This window comes from Nerophis lumbriciformis, linkage group LG06, assembly GCF_033978685.3.
Source record: "Nerophis lumbriciformis linkage group LG06, RoL_Nlum_v2.1, whole genome shotgun sequence".
In the NCBI taxonomy this organism is placed as follows: domain Eukaryota; kingdom Metazoa; phylum Chordata; class Actinopteri; order Syngnathiformes; family Syngnathidae; genus Nerophis; species Nerophis lumbriciformis.
The window spans coordinates 20,179,643-20,203,283 of NC_084553.2; the positions used below are offsets into that span (position 1 = coordinate 20,179,643).

A 23,641-nucleotide genomic window follows, 5' to 3' on the forward strand; every position below is an offset into this window, starting at 1 on the left:
AAAGTGTTCTGTGGTCTGACCAGTCCACATTTCAAATTGTTTTCGGAAACTGTGGACACCGTGTCGTCCGGAACAAAAACCATCCGGACTGTTATAGGCGCAATGTTCAAAAGCCAGCATCTGTGATGGTATGAGGGACTATTAGTGCCCAAGGCATGAGTAACTTACACATCTGAGAAGGCACCAATAAGGCTGAAAGGTACACACAGGTTTTGGAGCAACATATATTGCCATCCAAGCAACGTTATCATGGACGCTTATTTCAGAAAGACAATGCCAAACCACGTGTTACAACAGAGTGGCTTCATAGTAAAAGATTGCAGATATTAGACTGGCCTGCCTGTAGTCCAGACCTGTCTCCCATTGAAAATGTGTGGTGCAATATAAAGCCTAAAATACGACAACAGAGACCCCGGACTGTTGAACAACATCAAGCAAGAATGGGAAAGAATTCCACCTGAAAAGCCTAAAAAATTGGTCTCCTCAGATCCCAAACATTTAATGAGTTTTGTTAAAAGGAAAGGACAAGTAACACAGTGGTAAAAATGTCCCTGTGCCAACTTTTTTGCAACGTGTTGCTTCCATTAAATTCTAAGTTAATGATTATTTGCCAAAGAAAATGTGTTTCTCAGTTCGAACATTAAATATCTTGTCTTTGCAGTCAATTCGATTGAATATAAGTTGAAAAGGATTTGCAAATCATTGTATTCTGTTTTATTTACAAACTACACAATGTGCCAACTTCACTGGTTTTGGGTTTTGTAAAAGAACGTAACATTTTGAAGTGCATTGATGGGAGAAATAAAAAAAACAAGATTTATTTTAAAAGATAGCGAAGGAAATGTACTTTGGCGGTTTCTTTTGGACTCCCGACGAGTGAGACAAAAGATAATGAAGAAGGAATATTATAAGGCAAAGAAAAAAAACGGAAACAAACCTTTTCACGCTGCATCTGTGTACTCCAAACTGGTTAGCAATATCTCTGTACACAACAAATAGCAAGTTGAAGTTCGCAACCTCCATCTTAAGCGGGCACGAGCGGTCTTTTCCTTTGAATTTAAAACTCCTTCCATCAATCTACAGAGCTTATTGAAAAAACTTTGAGACATTCCAAAGTTTTCTTTCCACTGTCTGTCCAAAAAATGATTCGAAAAACCACTCTAAATCTCTCCCACCAGACTGCTTCTTACCAGCATCCTCTAATCCAGCAACCCCGAGATCTTGTTCATAGCACAATCTAAGATTATTTGTTGATGCAGTCTGCTATGTAGCATCATCAGCATAGCCATTAGAGATGTAATAATTGTCATCTGTGGCAATATTATAGTGGACATCAAGCACAATAGGAACTGGGCTTTAGCGGTAAAGATATCCTGTTTTGGTGTGACGTCATAGGTCAACTGGAAAAGCAATACATTTATCTGCGCTAAAAGGAAATAAGCGCCCCCAGTGTACGGGAGGCATGCACCGTATGACCAATAGTCGCATTAGAGAGAGTGCATGGAAACTGGGACTTCACATGTAGGTGTGGAAATACATATGTGGGAGGGCGTGCCCTGCGGACCTGCAGCGAAGCGGGGTGTGTCAGGATCGGCTTCGAGATTAGTGACAGGTGCGTAGATGACACAGCTGTGAGTGTTTGTCTGATCACCTGTCGCTCTGTTAAAGGCAGCAGTCGGGAAGGAGAGGAGGTGGTTGATGGTGGAGAACGAGCAAGAGACTTTAACATGGCTGGAAAGCACAACTCATTGAAAAATAAATCATTGTTCACAAAGATGAACACGGCTGTCATGTCCGTCAGTGGCGGTCCAGAGAACCCGGAGGAGAAAGACCTCCACAACATAATACTTAACTATTTGAGAAATCAGACTAATTTAGTGCATGGAAATGTAGTGACTGACAAATGCTTTTCTGACAAAAATCCACTCATCAAACAAATCTTTTTTTTTTTTTTTTTTTTACAATTTAGTTGGCTATTAAAACATAATTAAGATTGGATGTAATTGATCTGAGTTATGTATGTTAGAAAGGGGGTTGGTACTTTTAGACACACAGAATTTGATTGGCAATTGTACGGGGCTCAAAGTTGAGTTTTATTCTAGTGTATGTATGCAACTGGTCTAACATTAGCGTTTACCGAGCCTGCAACTGTATCTTGGAATGGGGAATATCAGTCCAATTTCAACAAACTAAGCTTTTCAGTGATGTATATAACACACCGAAGCACACAAAAAGGGGTGACTTAAAACCCCGGATTTGTCATGAACTGCAAGTGGGCTGTCAAAACATACATGTCACAATCTGTTTTTTATTGATTAAATGGCAGTTTCCAAATTTGTCCAAAAGATTGTGAATCTTCAAAATAAAGGCTGCAGTCTAACCTCTGCACTCAAGGAAAGTAATTGCTTTCTTCCATTTGAACAGCTGTCGATGTTTAGAGCAAACTTTAAACAGTGACATGAAAACCGGTATTTTTTGGTACCTGTTCCTAATTGGATCAGTACAGAAAGACTGTTAAGTCTTCTAGACATAAAAATCTGCCTCCTTTGTTTAGTGATGTAAGAATTAAATGTCTGTATACAACTATTTAGTCAATAGATAACGACATTGACAGGTAAACCAGCAGTTATATTCCTTATGACGTTTCAGGGCATTCAATCAATCGCAACTTGACTGCTTGGTTTGTCTTGGAAGACGTTTCGCCACTCATCCGAGTAGGCTTCATCAGTTCATGCTCATAGACTTAGATATTTATACTCCAAACCAGACCTGGGCATTCGGCGGCCCGCGGGCCACATTCGGCCCTTTGTGCGTCCCTGTCCGACCCGCGTGAGGCCAATCATAAATTACAAAATACATTTAAAAAAGTATACTATGCCGAGTGTGCAATACAACGGTGCTGCTTTTGTTTTGAAAATTTTTATTTATGGACGTATGTCCGGGTGTAACCTGTGAGTGAAGGTGCACAGCGGCAAGTGATGCCCAGTTACCACCGAGATGTCAGCTCACACTAAAAAAGAAAAGTTGATGACGAATGCCGTGTTTTCAACAAGACATGGACTGCCAAGTATTTCTTTACATAAATTAAAGGTAAAGCCGTGTGCTTAATGTGTGTACACAAGTTGCTGTGTTTAAAGAATATAATTGGATTCGCCACTACACGACGAAGCACGAGAAAAAATACCGTAATCTGTCTGATGAAGAGCGCACAAGGGAGGCTGATGCGTTGATGGTAAAACTGCAAACCCAACAAGGACTTTTTGCCATATTTCACACCCCCAGAGATGCAGCCGTCAGGACAAGTTTTGTCATTTCTCACAAAATCGCCAGAAAAAGTAAGGCGTTTTCTGACGGAGAGTTTATTAAGGAGTGCTTATTGGACTCTATTGCACTGATATGCCCGATATCTCCCGACGCACTGTAACGAGGCGGGTTGAGACCATCGCTGGAAACTTGGAGCTTCAGCTGACTGATTTTCGCTGGCTTTGGATGAGAGCTGCGATGTACGTAACACCGCCCAGCTGCTCATCTTCTTACGTGGAATAACTGCAGACTTTCAAATCACGGAGGAGCTGGCAGCCATGCAGTCAATTAAAGAGACAATCACAGGTAATGACTTGTTCACATAGGTAAATGCGTGTTTGGACATGTTAGGACTGAAATGGAACAAGCTGGCAGGTGTGACAACAGATGGTTGTCCAAATCTGACGGGGAAAAATGTTGGATAATGCAGGATAAAGTGACAGAAATTAACCCTGTGCAGAAATTGACATTTTTGCATTGTATTATACATCAGGAAGTGTTGTATAAGACACTGTTAAAAATAAAACCATCAAAAGCAATCTGCTTTTGTATAAAGTTAAGTTAGATTAAATGAAATTATTATTATTCATTATTATTATTGTTATTATTATTATTATTATTATTTATCTTACGGTATATCAAAAATAATATTGAGCAAAATTTAATTGAAATATTGTCGATGTGGCCCTCCAGCAGTGCTCGGGTTGCTCATGCGGCCCCCGGTAAAAATTAATTGCACCCCCCACCCCTGCTCCAAACCCTCCTGGTTTTGGAGGATGAATGAGAACCTTCATAGACACTACGTGCTGAACAGTCAAAGCAATCCACCGCAATATATGATCTTTTCTATGTCTCTGATGATAAACAAAACTACAAGAACCAAAGCAGATGTCATGTACACACATTAAAACATTACTAGCAGCACCAAATAGCAATGGAAAGTTATAACTGTCTGTGAGATTTAAGAGCGTCTGCTAATAACAGCTAATAGCTCCAAGTTACTAGCATGTAGCATTCTCTTGCTTCACCTACTATTCAACATAGCTAAATGAGCTGAAATGACCAAAATAAAAGACCAAATACAAGAGGCTCCTAGCTTATGGCCAACACAGTCAAATTAAGATAAGAGGATGTGAGCTGGGACTTTTTATTATTATTAATTTTTTTACTAAATCCCCATTAAAAAAAAACCACAAGATACACTTACAATTAGTGCATCAACCCAAAAACCCTCCCTCACTCACACACTAATTCAAACAAAAGGGTTGTTTCTTTCTGTTATTAATATTCTGGTTGCTACAATATATATCAATACAGTGTGCTGCTGGTCCACTAATAGTACTAATGTTTAACAGTTAATTTTAATCATTTTCATTAATTACAAGTTTCTACACAACAGTTTTTATTTTATTTTAGTTTCTTTTTTGTTCAAGAAAATGTTTTTTTAATTTATTTTTGTTTTTATATATATTTTTTTTAATAAAGGACATTATCTTCACCAGACCAGGTTGTCAATAAAATTAGATTGTTTAAAGGGTCCTAAAAACCAGGTCCAGTCCAGATTATGTCCAGGTCGGGCTCAGCAACACACACCTTCATTCACGTACACTCAAAATTAGGAAACACAACAACAGATTGCATATAATCTATAAACAAATTTACATTTTCAAAATAAACATTTATGTACAGTCCAGATTATGTCCAGGTCGGGCTCAGCAACACACACCTTCATTTATGTACATTCAAATTAGGGAACACTACAAGAGATTGCATATAATCTGTAAACAGAATTACATTTTCAAAATAAACATTTGAGGACTTCCCATCTTTTTTTCTGTTTTTTGGCATCGTTATCGATTTCAACCATATAACTTTCTAAAGTTAAAAAATACTGAATTGATGTTTTAAAGAAAGTAATACTAAGTGAATATCTGTTTTTGGCCATAAAAATAAACCTATTACCGAGTACTATAATTAAATGGACTAAATCATGACTGTCAATAAACTCTCCTAAAATAACAGAAACCACATCAAGCTTCATAAACAAACCAATCCTTAAACACATTTTTTCAACTTCCACCCAAAACGAAGACACAATATGACAATACCAAAACAAATGTAGGGTGGATTCAGAATCCTGACAACAAAATTGGCAATCATCTGACTCTGTCATATTCCATAGTTTTAAAATAGTTTCCCGTGGGTAAGAAGTTATAAATAATTTTAATTTGAAAATAATGATTTTGCACATCAATAGTAGTTTTGTAGATTAATTTAAATATTGCATCCCACGGCAACGGGCAGTCAAAAAAGTCCTCCCATTTCTCATATGTGTAATAGGGGGCAGCCTTCAGAGATTTCTTTATTCAATAAAAAATATATATTTTTATATTTATTTTAGTTCCTTTTTGCCAACTAGAATTTCTTATTGGAGGTTTACAAACTAATAATTTAGTTGTTCCATAATTAATTATTTGTTTCCATGTTTTCCCAATTACTCCAGTTAGTTGATTAAATGAAAAGCTTGGACAAGCATCACCATACATAGTTCTAAATTCATCATACTCCATAATATTACCATTCTCATTGATAATGTCATTGACAAAAATGATTCCTCTTTCAAACATATTTTTCCAAAATAAGGGCTTTCCATCTATTACAATATTAGAGTTCATCCATATTATCTGCTGCAAAATGTCATCTCTTTTTTCTGGCACATAAAATTGAAAACACCACGATGAGTGGATTGTTTCCTTTATGAACCCCGCAATGTTTCCCAGCAGACTCTCTACATTAAGAAAATGGGAGGGCATCACTTGTAAAAACGGATATAATTTCTTATGATACAGTACAATTTTTTTGTCCAACAGGACACTTATGTACCACTCAGTGTTTAGATACATCTTTGGAACAATTGATGCTTTTAAAGACAGACACATAGCTTCAAGGTTAAGAAGTTTCAGACCCCCATATTCATATTCATTGTACAAAACCTTTCTTTTGATCTTTTCTGGCTTGCCGTCCCAGACAAAATCGAAGACCCTCCGCTCATAAACCTTAAAAAAGTTTTGTGATGAAGCTGGTAATGACAAATATAATAAATACATTGGGGACTTAACATACTAGCCTAAGGCTTAAATGGCAGGTGGTTTCATGCAGTGAAATCATGTACAAATTGTGTTAGATGTAAATATGAACGGAATACAATGATTTGCAAATCCTTTTCAACCCATATTCAATTGAATGCACTACAAAGACAAGATATTTGATGTTCAAACTCATAAACTTTATTTATTTTTTGCAAATAATAATTAACTCAGAATTTCATGGCTGCAACACGTGCTAAAGTAGTTGGGAAAGGGTATGTTCACCACTGTGTTACATGACCTTTCCTTTAAACAACACTCAGTAAAGGTTTGGGAACTGAGGAGACACATTTTTTAAGCTTCAGGTGGAATTATTTCCCATTCTTGCTTGATGTACAGCTTAAGTTGTTCAACAGTCCGGGGGTCTCCGTTGTGGTATTTTAGGCTTCATAATGCGCCACACATTTTCAATGGGAGACAGGTCTGGACTACAGGCAGGCCAGTCTAGTACCCGCACTCTTTTACTATGAAGCCACGTTGATGTACCACGTGGCTTGGCATTGTCTTGCTGAAATAAGCAGGGGCGTCCATGGTAACGTTGCTTTGATGGCAACATATGTTGCTTCAAAACCTGTATGTACCTTTCAGCATTAATGGCGCCTTCACAGATGTGTAAGTTACCCATGTCTTGGGCACTAATACACCCCCATACCATCACAGATGCTGGCTTTTCAACTTTGCGCCTATAACAATCTGGATGGTTCTTTTCCTCTTTGGTCCGGAGGACACGACGTCCTCAGTTTCCAAAAACAATTTGAAATGTGGACTCGTCCGACCACAGAACACTTTTCCACTTTGTATCAGTCAATCTTAGATGAGCTCAGGCCCAGCGAAGCAGACAGCGTTTCTGGGTGTTGTTGATAAACGGTTTTCGCCTTGCATAGGAGAGTTTTAACTTGCACTTACAGATGTAGCGACCAACTGTAGTTACTGACAGTGGGTTTCTGAAGTGTTCCTGAGCCCATGTGGTGATATCCTTTACACACTGATGTCGCTTGTTGATGCAGTACAGCCTGAGGGATCGAAGGTCACGGGCTTAGCTGCTTACGTGCAGTGCAGTGCTTACGTGCAGTGATTTCTCCAGATTCTCTGAACCCTTTGATGATATTACGGACCGTAGATGGTGAAATCCCTAAATTCCTTGCAATAGCTGGTTGAGAAAGTTTTTTCTTAAACTGTTCAACAATTTGCTCATGCATTTGTTGACAAAGTGGTGACCTTCGCCCCATCCTGTGAATGACTGAGCATTTCATGGAATCTACTTTTATACCCAATCATGGCACCCACCTGTTCCCAATTTGCCTGTTCACCTGTGGGATGTTCCAAATAAGTGTTTGATGAGCATTCCTCAACTTTATCAATATTTATTGCCACCTTTCCCAACTTCTTTGTCACGTGTTGCTGGCATCAAATTCTAAAGTTAGTGATTATTTGCAAAAAAAAAATGTTTATCAGTTTGAACATCAAATATGTTGTCTTTGTAGCATATTCCACTGAATGTGGGTTGAAAATGATTTGCAAATCATTGTATTCCGTTTATATTTACATCTAACACAATTTCCCAACTCATATGGAAACAGGGTTTGTACATGATGTTGCTGGTGTTAGCTTCCCTTCGTGTTAATAAAAATCGTCATAAAAACACATCTTTGAACATCGTTATTTACTCCAAAATACATTTAGTCAAGCGGTAGAAAATGGATGGATGGACCGATAAAAGTACCAATAAATAGAGGTATCGGTAAAGAATGTTGGTATTTGTATCGGTATAAAATCCGAACAGTATACAAACTTGTCGAAATAAGAGCATAGCCTATTTTAGAAAAAAATCTGTGAGGAGGGAGCATGTGGCCTCATTTGTAAGCAAAAGCTGAAAATCCTACCCTGTGCCCAAGAGCTACAGTACATATTAAAGCAAATATTGATTATGTCATGTTATAAATGTACCAGCAAGAGGGTCTACATGAGAACAATGAGATTGGATTGTTGTTTGTTTCTTCTTCAGAGCACAACCTATTAGGACTATACTTTGAAAAGATACTAAAATAAGCTCACACACACAATTGGATCCAGGGACCAGGTTGTTACGAATTGGATCCAGGGACCAGGTTGTTACAAATCTTTGCTTCAATCTGCATGCTGATCAATGAGCTGTGCATAGCCTGCTTTTCATTAAAGGGAATCTCAGTCTCTTAGGGTTTGTGGTGAACATGAGCTGAAACGGAGCATAGACTGCAGCATGGACATAAGTGTGTGTTCACAAGTATTTGTTTACCTGCAGGGGGCCATGCTTTGATATAGCCAGTGCAATGAACCACAGAGTACTGAGCCTCTCCTTCCTTAGACGGTCCAAGGCCGTTTCTGTCAATAAAACACAAACACTAACATTGAGCACTGACACTACAACACATCACACCTCTGGAATTATAAAGTAGAGCGGTTTACATGCACCAAGCTTTTCGTATCATGCACTTTTCGATTAAATTTTCGCCATAAGTTTGCCCTGGTTTTAATATACTATACCATCTTGGTTATTGTACATTCATACATTGGATGGGTGGATGGATGGAACTTCATATTATTACCAAGGGGTGACGCGAAAAAGGCGTGGGATGTGGGGGGTGGGGTACGTGTGTGTGGCTTTTATTTTCCATGGATGTCTTCTGCGTGTGTGTGTGTGTGCGTATGTGTGTGTGTGTGTGTGTGTGTGTGTGTGTGTGTGTGTGTGTGTGTGTGTGTGTGTAAGCCGGCAGAGTGGCTTTATTCTGTGACCTTGGTGCTCTTGCAGAGTGTTATCACGATAACACAGCCACTCAGTCCAACAACGGCGTTGCGCAGTGGAAGAATGACCGTGCACGACCCGAGGGTCTCTGGTTCAATCCCCACCTAGTACCAACCTCGTCATGTCCGTTGTGTCCTGAGCAAGACACTTCACCCTTGCTCCTGATGGGTGCTGGTTAGCTGCCTTGCATGGCAGCTCCCTCCATCAGTGTGTGAATGTGTGTGTGAATGGGTAAATGTGGAAATAGTGTCAAAGCGCTTTGAGTACCTTGAAGGTAGAAAAGCGCTATACAAGTACAACCCATTTATCATTTATTTATTTATAACAAATGTAAAAAAACAACAAGTGTGTGTCCACGAAAGACAGGGAAGGAATTTGGAGCCAGGGGAAACAATGCAGATTAGAATGTGTGTGTTTAAGCGAGCAAATTTTTTTTTAAACCTGTCAAGATGTTATCCAGTTTGCAATTTAGTCCAAAATCACAAAAGTCTGAGTGCCCACGCGTCCTTCATTCATTTGTGGCATCCACTTCAAACTGACATGAACTCTTAAGTCTTTCACTTCATTGCCTTGTCAATCGACTTTTGAGGAAGGATTATTGTTTTAAACTTCTGCGGGTTAATTTATATTGTGTGTTATTTGAGTGTAGTTGTTTTGTCCTCATTGTTACGTTAGATGGAGGGTTGCACTCGAGCGTCGGGTGGGAACACACATGCAGTCGTGGTCAATAGTTTACATACACTTGTAAAGAACATAATGTCATTGCTGTCTTGAGTTTCCAATAATTTCTACAACTCTTATTTTTTGTGATAGAGTGATTGGAGCACATACATGTTAGTCACAAAAAACATTCATAAAGTTTGGTTCTTTGGGAAGGCGTGGCACATTTGGGAGAGTGGCCGTCCATGGCACAGTTTTGTCACTGCCACGATCAAGAAGAAAACACAAGCTATCACCTGCTGCTGAGAGAAAATTGGTCAGGATGATCAAGAGTCAACCGAAAACCACCAAAAAGCAGGAAGCTGCTGGAACACAGGTGTCAGTTTCCACAGTCAAGCGTGTTTTGCATCGCCATGGACTGAGAGGCTACCATGCAAGAAGGAAGCCCTTGCTCCAGAAACGACACCTTAAGGCTCGTCTAAAGTTTGCTGCTGATCACATGGACAAAGATAAGACCTTCTGGAGGAAAGTTCTGTGGTCAGATGAAACAAAAATTGAGCTGTTTGGCCACAATACCCAGCAATATGTTTGGAGGAGAAAATGTGAGGCCTTTAATCCCAGGAACACCAAACATACCGTCAAGCATGGTGGTGGTAGTATTATGCTCTGGGCATGTTTTGCTGCCAATGGAACTGGTGCTTTACAGAGAGTAAATGGGACAATGAAAAAGGAGGATTACCTCCAAATTCTTCAGGACCACCTAAAATCATCAGCCCAGAGGTTGGGTCTTGGGTGCAATTGGGTGTTCCAACAGGACAATGGCCCCAAACACATGTCAAAAGTGGTAAAGAAATGGCTATATCAGGCTAGAATTAAGGTTTTAGAATGGCCTTCCCAAAGTCTTGACTTAAACCCCATTGAGAACATGTGGACAATGAAGAAACAAGTCCATGTCAGAAAACCAACACATTTAGCTGAACTGCACCAATTTTGTCAAGAGGAGTGGTCAAACATTCAACCAGAAGCTTGCCAGAAGCTTGTGGATGGCTACCAAAAGCACCTTATTGCAGTGAAACTTGCCAAGGGACATGTAACCAAATATTAACATTGCTGTATGTATACTTTTGACCCAGCAGATTTGGTCACATTTTCAGTAGACCCATAATAAATTCATAAAATGGGTTGTACTTGTATAGCGCTTTTCTACCTTTTTTTAAGGAACTCAAAGCGCTTTGACACTATTTCCACATTCACCCATTCACACACTGATGGCGGGAGCTGCCATGCAAGGCGCTAACCAGGACCCATCAGGAGCAAGGGTGAAGTGTCTTGCTCAAAGACACAACGGACATGACTAGGATGGTAGAAGTTGGGGATTGAACGAGTAACCCTCAGATTGCTGACACGGCCACTCTCCCAACTTCGCCACGCCGTCCCAGAATAAAAGAACCAAACTTCTTTACCAGTGTATGTAAACTTTTGACTACAATTGTATATTGTATGGGATTCATTTATATGTATTAAATTAAGACAATATTGTGGCTAAAAACACCTTGTTTGTCCTTATTTTTGATTATTCCCAGCAGATTATCAGGTTGCACTTGTCCGTGTTCCTTATTATGCATAGCTTCGTTACCTTAAGTGCATTGGTCTGCTTTCAACAGCGGTGTTATAATTACGTAACGGTTAGGTGGATTAAAAATACTGATAGCCATATCATTTGTCCAGAACCTTAACGATCGTCGTGTACCGACACAATTAGGCACTAGTACCAAAAAATATCAATACTTGGTATACAGTCCTACAAACAAGATGAAATAAGGCTTGTCTTTTTCAATTCAAAATAACTTTTAAAACCTTCAGCACCACCAAGATTTACTGTAGGTGACTTCAGTATGTACTGGAGCAGAGCCTGTTTTAGAGGACATTATCAACAAATTCAAACTTGTGCAACTTGTTTTTAAAAATCCTTGAGGTTGTACGTTGTATAAGTCCACCCTGCAAAAACGATGGTTTTGAATAAATTATTTAAAAGCCCAAAATGAATTCACAGCCACGTTGGCAGAGGGGTTAGTGCATCTGCCTCACAATACGAAGGTCCTGAGCATGAACTCCCCGTGACTGCGTGGGTTCCCTCCGGGTACTCTGGCTTCCTCCCACCTCCAAAAACATGCACCTGGGGATAGGTTGATTGGCAACACTAAATTGGCCCTAGTGTGTGAATGTGAGCGTGAATGTTGTCTGTCTATCTGTGTTGGCCCTGCGATGAGGTGGCGACTTGTCCAGGGTGTACCCCGCCTTCCGCCCGGTTGTAGCTGAGATAGGCTCCAGCGCCCCCCGCGACCCCAAAGGGAATAAGCGGTAGAAAATGGATGGATGGATGGGTGTTAACGTCAGAACCTAAATGTATGTATGTTTCATATTAAGTACAGAGCAAAACAACATGTCTTTAGGTAAAGTTTAGATCAAAACAAGGATGTTCTTGTATCAGACAGTATTTGGGAAAACAATCTTGACTATTACCTGTATCTCTTCCTCATATTGGACAGACGGTTTAGTGAGATGTGATCCAGAGGAGCACTTCCGCACCTGCACACAAAGAACAACTCTGTTACACGTCAGCAAGACTTTTCACCACCAGCTGAGCTTATCGTACACTGTAGCAAATGTTTCCCCTTGCACTTTTGGGACTATACAATACAATATCCACACTAACATATATTAATGTAATTGCTCCTTAACAGTTAGATGTACAGTGCCCATATACAAATGCACAATGTGTGTGTTCAGGCTTTAAATGAAAAATAAGTTTGAACTGTCATTAGGTGTGTAACGGTACACCATCATCATTGTTGAGTTCATTTTGAGTATACGGTAATAAGGAAACAAAATGCTAAACACTAATCTGCTTAGCTTTTGTGTAAACAGCTATAATAATTACAAACATTAAACATGACAAATAAGTTCTGGCAGGTCAATAAAATATTGTAAAACTACAACTTAAAATAATATTACCATATTCATTATGTAAAAATTGCAACTTTGTCCTCCGTAAAATTTCTACTCATTACCAAAATATAATTACTTTTATCTAGTAAAATTATAAGATTTTTCCGATTCCAATTCTATTTTGATTCTCCCCTTAAGAATTCGGTGCTTTCTGGATTATCTAATTCAGGGGCGTCCAAAGCGTGGCTAGGGGGGCCATTTGTGGCCCGCAACTCGAGTTTTGTTGTTTGTAACATAAAATCAAACTAAAACACATGTAATGTAATGGTAATGTAAGCCAAATAAACAGTTTCTGTCTTCAGGTCGAGAATCTGTCCTACAACAGGATTTTGAAGAGTTTGAAAAGTATGCATGAGTATTTTAGTAAAATATATTATTGGTTAAGGAGAGTATTCATAGTTCTGGTTTGTAGTCCTGTTCTCCGTCTCTAATGAACATTGTTTTCATCGTGTCCACTTGGCTTTGTTCTGTTCCAAAACAAAAAGGCTTTAACCACAGAAGAGGTTTTTCATGCTGCTGGCTCTGTCACTAGCCATGAATGCTGCTAGCCAAAATCTGGACTGTATATGTTTCCTGAGAAGAGTGACCCCATTAACACTTGCTGTCCCTCACTCAATATGTAGCAAGCTTAAAGATTTGTACAGAAAATTTTGATTACAAATACTCTATACAGCAGTAATGTTACACCTCTTATTGTCACGCGTGACTACTAATTTAGAGCATGTTGCTCTGCACTGTGTATGATGCTGAGGATATGTAGAGTTTTGAGAGCTACAATGTTCCAACAAGCTAAATTGAGCTTCCTGTTCTATCACTAAAAATAACAGACTTCTGGCACAGCACTACATAAGCCGGTCTGGGTTCAATAAGGGTTTCCCTGAAATGCTGTTTGCAGATCAATGTGTGATCTTCTCAGCCATGTTTCTGTATGTGTTCCAGAAGTGTTCCACTGTTTACTTGCAGTCAGTCGCAGACAATCTCGGCGGCATGCTGTTTGAATTATGGAGAGCCGGGAATAGAAACAGAAGAGAAACATGCCAATCCAATGAATTCCTGACAACTTAACACACTGCCGATGTCATGCAACCTGCAGGACGTTATGACAGATATAAGACAAAACAAAGTGGCCTCTGATGATTCCAGACACTAACCAAACTACAAAATACCATACGATTCTGTTTATAAAATGTTTGTGTTCGTGCAAAGCTGCTTTGACATAGTTTGGTAGCAACATCTGGATGGAAGGAGAGGTATTTTACAGGAAAGGAGGTTCGTAAAAGCAGAATAGATTAAAGCTGCTGTAAGTCAATGGTAGTGCTGGGCGATATGGAAAAAAATGTATATCACGATATGGATCATTTTATATCACGATAACGATATACCACGATATAGCTATGGTACGCTTTCAGTTCTATGAAAAATTTAACAACATACATGACCACTTACCTTTTTTCTCACTTTATTTTCAAGTGAAATAAACACATAAATTTGGTATAGCAAACAACAATAGCAACAAAACACACAGAAATGCAAGCCTACATGTCAACGCATACTTTTCTTTATAAAAAAAATATTGTTTTCTCTCCCGTTTGACACCAAATACACTTACTGAATGTGCAATTATTGTTGTTGTTACTATGAATCGTCTGATGGCACAAGCCCTATAGATAAAATATATCGCTTGAAACGATAAAAATAGAAATGGCACGATAGACACTTCCCACTTCCTGGGAAACTTATCAAGGAACTGTTTGTAATATTAGGACCATAAGTGCTAAATATTATAAACTTATCACTTTCCTCTGGCACTGTTCCCCTAGCATTCAAAAAAGCGGTTATTCATCCTCTGCTTAAAAGACCTAACCTCGATCCTGACCTCATGGTAAACTACCGGCCCTTAAACTACCAGTCCCACCTTCCGTTTATTTCGAAAATCATCGAAAAAATTGTTGCGCAGCAGCTAAATGAACACTTAGCGTCTAACAATCTCTGTGAACCCTTTCAATCCGGTTTCAGGGCAAATCACTCTACGGAGACAGCCCTCGCAAAAATGACTAATGATCTATTGCTAACGATGGATGCTGATGCGTCATCTATGTTGCTGCTTCTTGATCTTAGCGCTGCTTTCGACACCGTCGATCACAATATTTTATTAGAGCGTATCAAAACACGTATTGGTATGTCAGACTAACACACATCTGCGGTCCCCTCCAAGGTTTCTCATTGTTATCCCACTGGGTTGAGTTTTTTCTTGCCCTGATGTGGGATCTGAGCCGAGGATGTCGTTGTGGCTTGTGCAGCCCATTGAGACACTCATGATTTAGGGCTATATAAGTAAACATTGATTGATTGATAAAACATTGACATTTTTCTATCGTGCCCACAATATGTATCATCATACCGCCCAGCAGTACTCAATTGTGTTTAAACCTGCAGGATACACACGCATGCACACACACACACACACAAAAAGAAAGAAAAAGAGCAAAGACAGTGGGCCCCATTCAGCGACCGTTCTTAAAAACAAATGTTGTTTTTAGGCCCACTTACGAAGTTTTTAAGGAGATATTTGTATTTACCAATGTTTTCTTAGCTGGGATTTGTTCGTAGGTAAGAACAAAATCTACGAGTGCTCTAGAGCACTCTTAGAGTGGCCTATTTGTTCTTAAGTGTGACAAGTTTCCTTACTTCTATTGTCTAATGTTGAATTAATATCATAGATAGATAGATAGATAGATAGAGATAGATCTAGATAAGGCAGACAGACATACAGCAAAATGAGCAATATATAGACATTTCAAAATACCGTGTGCATGCACACACGCACGCACGCCGGCACGCACACACACACACAATGGCAATGCTTTTGCTGCTGCTGCAAGATGCCGCAGATCGTGCCCTGGGGAGGGAGCGCATATTTCACGACCATGCACACCTATTTGCCCGAAGTGACGAATATTTATTTGAACGCTCTAAGCTACCGAGAGCTGTCCCCCCTTTCTTAAACTTACGCTTTGACATGATATATTTCCCCCGCGGGATAATACGAATTTATCTTCTGTAATCTGTTTTTGTTTTCTCTGTGTGTTTGATGTTCTGCTTTTCCGCCGGAATTGTGCCCTTATATGGGGAATTAAGGGCGTTTACCTATGCAAATTACGGAATTAAGGGTGTTTACATATGCATATTGGGGAAATAAGTGCTTGTTTATTTGCAAATTATGATAGACACGCACGCGCTAACCATTTGTCATTCACCAACTTAAGAACAGCATGTGGGAACAATTTGGGCGTTTAAGACCATGTCATTAATTTGTATGGACTCCTCTTAGGAAATCACTTAAGAAGAAAGATACGAGGAAAAGGTAGGAACTTATTGCTAAATGGGGCCCAGTGTTTGGAGTGATTTATGGTTTAACTTCTATTTTTATATACACATTGATACATCAAATGTGTTGTCTTATACCACTAATGATAAAATAAGCTTGCCGGTAGTATTTTTGTTTTACATTTTGATTTGAAAAATTTAACTTTGAGCTTTCAGGTTAATTCAATTTGAATTTACATTCATGACACGCACACACACTTTGTGCATGTACATAAATTAGTGCACCACAAATGTTGTGTGTAGGAGCCATCGCATTGCAGTTGGCTATGCTGTAAGTCTGTTGTAAACACTGTTGTACAACAAGGGACTGGAATTCATAAAATCATTTATTTTTAACTGATCACTTATTAAGAATGTCTCTTAACATTTTATACTGTCAAATATATAATATGGTAGTCGAATGAAAATACATACTTATACTGTCCGTAACTTGACTGTTAAGTTGTGTGCAGTCAAACCTGTCTATGGCGACAGCAAAAGTCTCAAGTTTATCCTAAAAAGTGTTGACAATTAAATAATAACAACAGACCCCTAAATTTTAACAAGTGGGGCTGTCTCACCGCTGTATGTTCCCACTCTAGCCGTTATTCAACTTCCAGCAGCTCTGCTGTGTTGCATGTCTGCTGTGTCACATTTCCACCACTCCATAACTCTCAGCAGCAAATATGCAAGGCTTCTATTTTACCAGATTCCGCAGCAAAGCTGCAGCAATTTTGCCCAGATGGGGTAGAGCAGGGCAGAAACTAAGACACATTAACAATACAACTGTGGCTGATTTCCAGAGTAAAAGTCGCTGTGTTTAAAAATAACTTACTTCCCCATGTCAAAAGCACAAAAATCAGGAAAAAAAGACAAATCCAAGTGCACTCCTCTCGTCTTCTCCAGTTGAATCTTCGTTGAATCGTTTGTTGTTAGATTTATCTGATAAGAGCGAGTATTTTTATAACTATTGTACTGCGTTATAAATACATAGTTCCTGTGTTGCTAAAAGATGCTGTTCATGCGTTAGCAACAAACACAATACATAGCAATTGTCTTGCACAAATGTGCACTATTTCACCGCAAGGTCTTGTTGGTGATGTCAGTATTGTTCTCTGGCAGAGCCGGGGCTTCACTGCATGCGGCTGAGGAGCATGAAGAAAACTTGCGTGTCGCAACGAAAATTCACAAGCTGAAATTTAGGAGTATCACTCAATCTATCAATATCATGCTTCATTCCAGCAAAATATTCTGGGATACAAAATAAGTAGCTGCTGGCTGCATTAAACATGTGGTCGCCATCGACAAGGTTTATAACTGCTATCGGCGAGTTTCCGCCATAGACAGGTGGCCGTAACACAGTTTTGAGTATATTTTTATTAAGCAGAGTTGGAAACATGAGGGAATCACAATTAGCTTGTGCTCAGCTGGGAATAAAAGTATATATACTTGTTATTGTTATTCATTTATGAGTCGTTATGAACTGTTATAGGCATATCCAATGATAATGGTAATATCAAAAATGTAAATAAATGTAATGTGGTAATATAAAAAGCATCAGGTGCTATCGCATGGGGCGGAAGCGGAAACTGACGTCAGATGCCACTTGGACCACCTGATAGCCAGATAATTTTGTTGCAAAGCCACTACTTGGATTATATCCTCATTTTTGACTTTTTTTTGTAGATTTACCATTGGCCTGTGGAGAACTGGGACTAAAAGACACAACTACCAAGAGGACTTGAGTTGAATGAGAGGTACCGTAAGTACGCTGCGGCTTCAAATGTTTTATCGCTTGCCCGCATGTGCATGCTGCTCGTGCATGTCGCATACGTATCTTTGGGGACTTTGGGTAATATCTTTTCTGTATAAACTTTGCGTGGTAAACTGCACTTAAGGCAGTGGGGTTGAGTGTGTTGTGCAGGTAATGGTATTGTATTGGCGATTAACATGGACAGGAGGGGGGAGATATTTGTTATGCGGGATTAATTTGTGTGGTATTAAAAATAAGCCTGATGGTGTTGTGACTAATGGTCATACTGTATGTCTTTTGATTATTTATTGTTTAACACGTTCCCAGCTGAATATCAGGTCCTACCCGTGACTCCTTGATTAGTGTTAGTGACAGCGACACCTGGAGAGCATGGGTACGTTTGTTACAATCTTAGGCAGAAATTCTGCGACTTCGAGTATTTCTTTTTAATGTTACTGTCTAAAAAATGTTTCCTTTCTCAAAATGAAAAACAAAAGACCCAAAAATAAGTATGACTGAGTGGTTTTTTTACTCATGTATGCTATTTTGTCAAAGATGTTAAACACAAACCTCATGCGACAAATGAAGGAGCGCCGGGAGCCCATGCACATTCTCATGGAGGACTGCTGCCCCTCCTTTTTCACGGTTCCTGTCTTTAGGTCGAGAATCCGCCCTATTAACACAAACAGTTTCTTATTTAAAAACACAAGTACACAGACACACGAGTGGTTGTTCCAAATGTGTTACTTAATAATAATATGACAGAATGGGATGATGGATAAATAGAGATAGATATTAAGCTAAAGATATCTCAGGGTTTCCCCTATATGTATCTGTTCGTGGCATGGCGCAAGACGCACGTTGGTGTCTGGATCAGGGGTCACCAACGCGGTGCCCGCGGGCACCAGGTAGCCCGTAAGGACCAGATGAGTAGCCCGCTGGCCTGTTCTAAAAATAGTTCAAATAGCAGCACTTACCAGTGAGCTGCCTCTATTTTTTTTAATTTTATTTATTTACTAGCAAGCTGGTCTTGCTTTGCTCGACATTTTTAATTCTAAGAGAGACAAAACTCAAATAGAATTTGAAAATCCAAGAAAATATTTTAAAGACCTAGTCTTCACTAACTGACAAAGAAGCAGATAACAGATTTGGTGTCCAGTTCAAAGTGTGACATGATTTATTTAAAAATTTGAGAGTTGACTTTTGTATTTTACATGAGTTATTATTTGTACAAACATGGTGCAAAGTAATTCATTATTTGTTAAAAAAAATGTTAGTGGCTAGCTAGTTAAAATGGGATATTGTGATTTCACAAGACTGTCTTAGAAGTGATCATTTGAAAATGTTCAATTTGAAAAATGTGCACTTAGAGAATATATAAAAATAAAGTGTTGCATATTGATATTTATCTGTTTCTATATATATTTATTGTGAAAAATCATTAAGATGATCAGTGTTTCCACAAAGATAAATTACATTATTTATTAATAATAACAGAGTTAAAGGTAAATAGAGCAAATTGGCTATTTCTGGCAATTTATTTAAGTGTGTATCAAACTGGTAGCCCCTGCGATGAGGTGGCGACTTGTCCAGGGTGTACCCCGCCTTCCGCCCGATTGTAGCTGAGATAGGCTCCAGCGCCCCCCGCGACCCCAAAGGGAATAAGCGGTAGAAAATGGATGGATGGAAACTGGTAGCCCTTCGCAATAATCAGTACCCAAGAAGTAGCTCTTGGTTTCAAAAAGGTTGGTGACCCCTGGTCTGGATCCTCGGCGGTAAGACTAGGCACCCCCTGTGGCTCCTCTAAACACGACGTGCGCACAGCCCAACTTAGCACTCCAGCAAGACCCACCCAACCCTTTGAGCAAATCCTTGTCCTGAAGTTACGGATCTGACTTGCTGACTTCTCTTATCCGCCTTGTTCTAACATGCCAGGTATACAGCAGTCTAATATGTCAGGTATACACCTGTGGCGCTTGCTAAAGACTGCAAGGGAAGTTCGGTTTCCCCTAAAATATAAAAAAGTGGTCAAATATGTTCTTTTGCGTTTGCAGTAAATTGACTAAATGCGTTAGGTTGCGTTCAACTTTTGTTTAAATTCAGCTACGTTGGCGACAGCTGGTGCGACTTTTTTTCCTTGATGACATAACGTCACAGTGCTGCCACCAAACTAGACAATCATTGGACAAATGCTTGACTTTCTCCCGCCCGCGGACAATGAGCAAATAAATAAGAGTGATTGAAAGGAGGGCGTCGGGCTTCTGCATGATTATATATGAATATATCTGTTATCTGTTATTGGAGAAGCACTAATGTTTAAAGAGTACAAAAATAGCCTAGCAATAATAGAGTAGAAAAATAGTCTCCCCTACTTAAAAGACCAGCAGCTGCCACTGGTATATAGCCTGTTTTAAATTGTACAGTAATAACAATGATAAAAATAGAGCAAAACTATATACTGTATAATATAACAAAAATATATTAATATTAATTACTAATGACAGATTTGTTTTTAAATGTATGCAAACTATATTTAGCATTCAAAAAAGTATATATATGCATCATCAACAAATATGCAAAATAGATGATGATATCACATTGGCCATGCCCCAAGCTACATATACACTGTCACATGTATATTGGCATGGTGGGGAAAACCCTGAATCTCCACTCATAAACTGTCCGGTTCCGCTTTTCTGCCATGTCTTTTATTTAGTATTGTTTTCCTCTACTTGTTTCTGTTTGTGCTTATGCAAGTTTGAGCAACGAGACCCACCTGCTGCTGCTTCTCAATTAGTGGTGTTCCTTAGCAGGAACACAATTGTTCCTCTTAATCATCTTTCATGCTTTTAGTTACCATGCCAAAAACTATGTATCCCATTCTTTTTGTATCTTGTTCTTGTCTTCCTCCAGTTTCTTCCAGTACACTGTTGTACTTTTATACCTAATTTACCCTGCATTAAACCGTATGACATCACCTTGTCAGCTTGTACCCACGTTAAATGTATTTGTATGATACATGGCATGATATATACATAAAGGCAGAGTGTATCAAGTATCATTGTCTTTGGGACAACACTGATCTCCTCCAGATCGTAAAAGGAATTTGTACCTTTGCAAGTATAAACTTAATGTATATTTTGTATATGACAGTGGTGATATTTTTTTGTGTCTATACTAGGGTTGTACGGTATATTGGTACTAATAAAGTACTTCAGTAATCATGAATTACTGCCTATACTGCCTTTGAAAAATATTGGTACCTTTTTTCAACCAAATACTGCCGTGCGGTGGTGACATGCTGAGCCGAGGTGCATGTTGAGTGTGGCAACACGCACACACAGAGCGCATACAAGCACAAACAGTGTAGAGAGGAATAATCACAAAAAACAGCGATTCTACTGGTTAATAAAGATGGTGCGTGAAGCACAATATGGAGGTACTTGGGCTTCAAAACTAACGATAAATGTGAAGCATTACACACTGCAAGAGGTGCTTCAAAACATGCCTTGTCAAAGGTGGCAAGACAGTATTACTACCTTTTCTTCAAACTTAGGTAAACATTTAAATAACAAGCATTTGTGCCTGCACAAGGTGTTTAAGAGCGACAGATAATGTATTTAACTCGCTCCTCCCTGTGCACATATGTAGACACACATACAGCTGGTTGGCTTGTTGCCAATTATTAACACATTCAAAACCACCCACGTAGCATAAACAAATACAAGTGGAATGACTGAATTTTTAAACGAATTCCTAGAATTTGTGTTTGTGTTTTATCTATGTAGTTTTAGCCATAGTAGTGTTTATAGTATTTACTATTTTTTGTATTTGTCTTAAAGCACAGAACAAGAGTGGCTACCATAAATCATAAAGCATTTCATATAATGTCAATAACACTTTCTATTCTATTCTAACCTAATACTAGATTATGGCAGGCTATATGTAAAATAAAATATATACATTTGTTCTTTGAGTGTAATAAGAAACAAATACGTAATGTATCATAATAGTTTCTGTTAAAATGAAGCCAATAATGATTTTTTTTTGTGGTCCCCTTTATTTTGAAAAGTATCGAAATACAGTTTGGTACTGGTACCGGTACCAAGATATTAGTATCGGGACAACCCTAATCTACATATAACAGACATTACCGACAGTTTATGTTGCTTTTAAGACATTGAAAAATCATACTTACTGTATTGACAGTATTACATGTACAGTACTGGTCATAGTGCCTTTGCATGTGACTTTACACCTGCTACAAATCTTTTTGTGTAAGCGTGCTGGCAATTATGCAATTCTACTGTATTAGAAATGTAGAAATAGTTTGTCAATTAAATAAGAGTTTACTTTATTTCATAAAAGAACAATGTATACAAATGTTTTCTATGAATTGCATCTTAACTTAACTTATATCGCGATTTGGTATTTAACCAAAAAAACTATTCAATAAAATGAACTTGACCTTCTTGGAGGGGTGGCCCCTAATATGATGGTGGAGGTAAAATGTATATATTAGTTCCTAAGTTATTAATAAGTATAGTTCTGTATGATTCTGTTATGGTGATTTTGTTTCTTTGATTTTTGAGTTTGCTGTCAGATGAAACGACTGACACAGAAAGTGGGATGGTCTATCTCTCCCAGAGAAGATTCCTTGTTAAAGAAAATAAATAACACAACGATGCCCTCTAGTGAGCACACAGACTCAATATTACCCTCAAAGCTTTATACGGCTATAAAGGTCATATCTACCAAACGTTTGCAAACATTAAAATGTTTGTTAAATGTGATAGCACAGGCAAAATTTATCTACTAAGATTCCAAATAACACATGCAAAATCAGGGATGGGCAACATTTTTGACTCATGGGCCACGTTGGGCTAATCATGTACCGGTAATTAGATAAGGCATATAAATAAATGTAATAACTAAATCACTACAATATATAAAACAATACAGCTGTATAAAGAAAGTTTCAGTAACCTGTAGTTACGATTTAAAGACAAAAGTTCTGTATCTTTTTTATTACCGGTATTGAATGCAATTCAATGTGCTCTATCATGAGAGCACATGTGTGCATGTGCTGATAACGTTTACACCGCCGTTGATCGCTTTGGCCACACTTTGATTTAAGTCTTCCTTTTTGCCTCAACGGCCGCAACCATTAATGCAAAACTGCGCTAGTTACCACGTACCTGTAAAAGTGCAAAATGTAGACGCAAAATCAATAGCCACAAAACAGTTTCAGGCTTGATTTATCACACTGTGGGCACTAAATGATTACATTTGCATCTCCTCCTCCAATATTATGGGGGTTTTGATAATATGCACATAATCTTCATTTACATGAAGACATAGATTGTGCTCGCTATTGTGTTCAATAAACAGACGGAATGCTCGGCACACAATTTAAGTAGATCAGTTTTGCGTGCTATCAATTTGCACATGTTTTAATACACAACTTTTTTGTAGATCAAGCCCTGTGATTCTTACCATCATGTCAAGTATATTTAAACATATATAATTTCAGCATCATGAGTATAAAAGTATAATAGAACATGTACACCACCAAGGAGAACATGCAAATGCCACAAAATACATTCAAACCCAGATCTCCTG

General features: G+C 38.7%; 1 protein-coding gene across 1 annotated transcript in view; it reads right to left on the reverse strand.

Annotated features, from left to right (window-relative positions):
- The window catches only part of arnt2 (aryl-hydrocarbon receptor nuclear translocator 2), a 135,005-nt gene that overhangs the window by 47,303 nt on the left and 64,061 nt on the right, over nucleotides 1-23,641 (reverse strand). The window contains exons 6-8 of the mRNA XM_061963872.2: nucleotides 18,590-18,692; nucleotides 12,415-12,480; nucleotides 8,725-8,810 (exon numbers count right to left, since the gene is read on the reverse strand). Of these exons, the coding sequence (XP_061819856.1) occupies nucleotides 8,725-8,810; nucleotides 12,415-12,480; nucleotides 18,590-18,692 (255 nt within the window). The remainder of the gene's footprint in view (nucleotides 1-8,724; nucleotides 8,811-12,414; nucleotides 12,481-18,589; nucleotides 18,693-23,641) is intronic.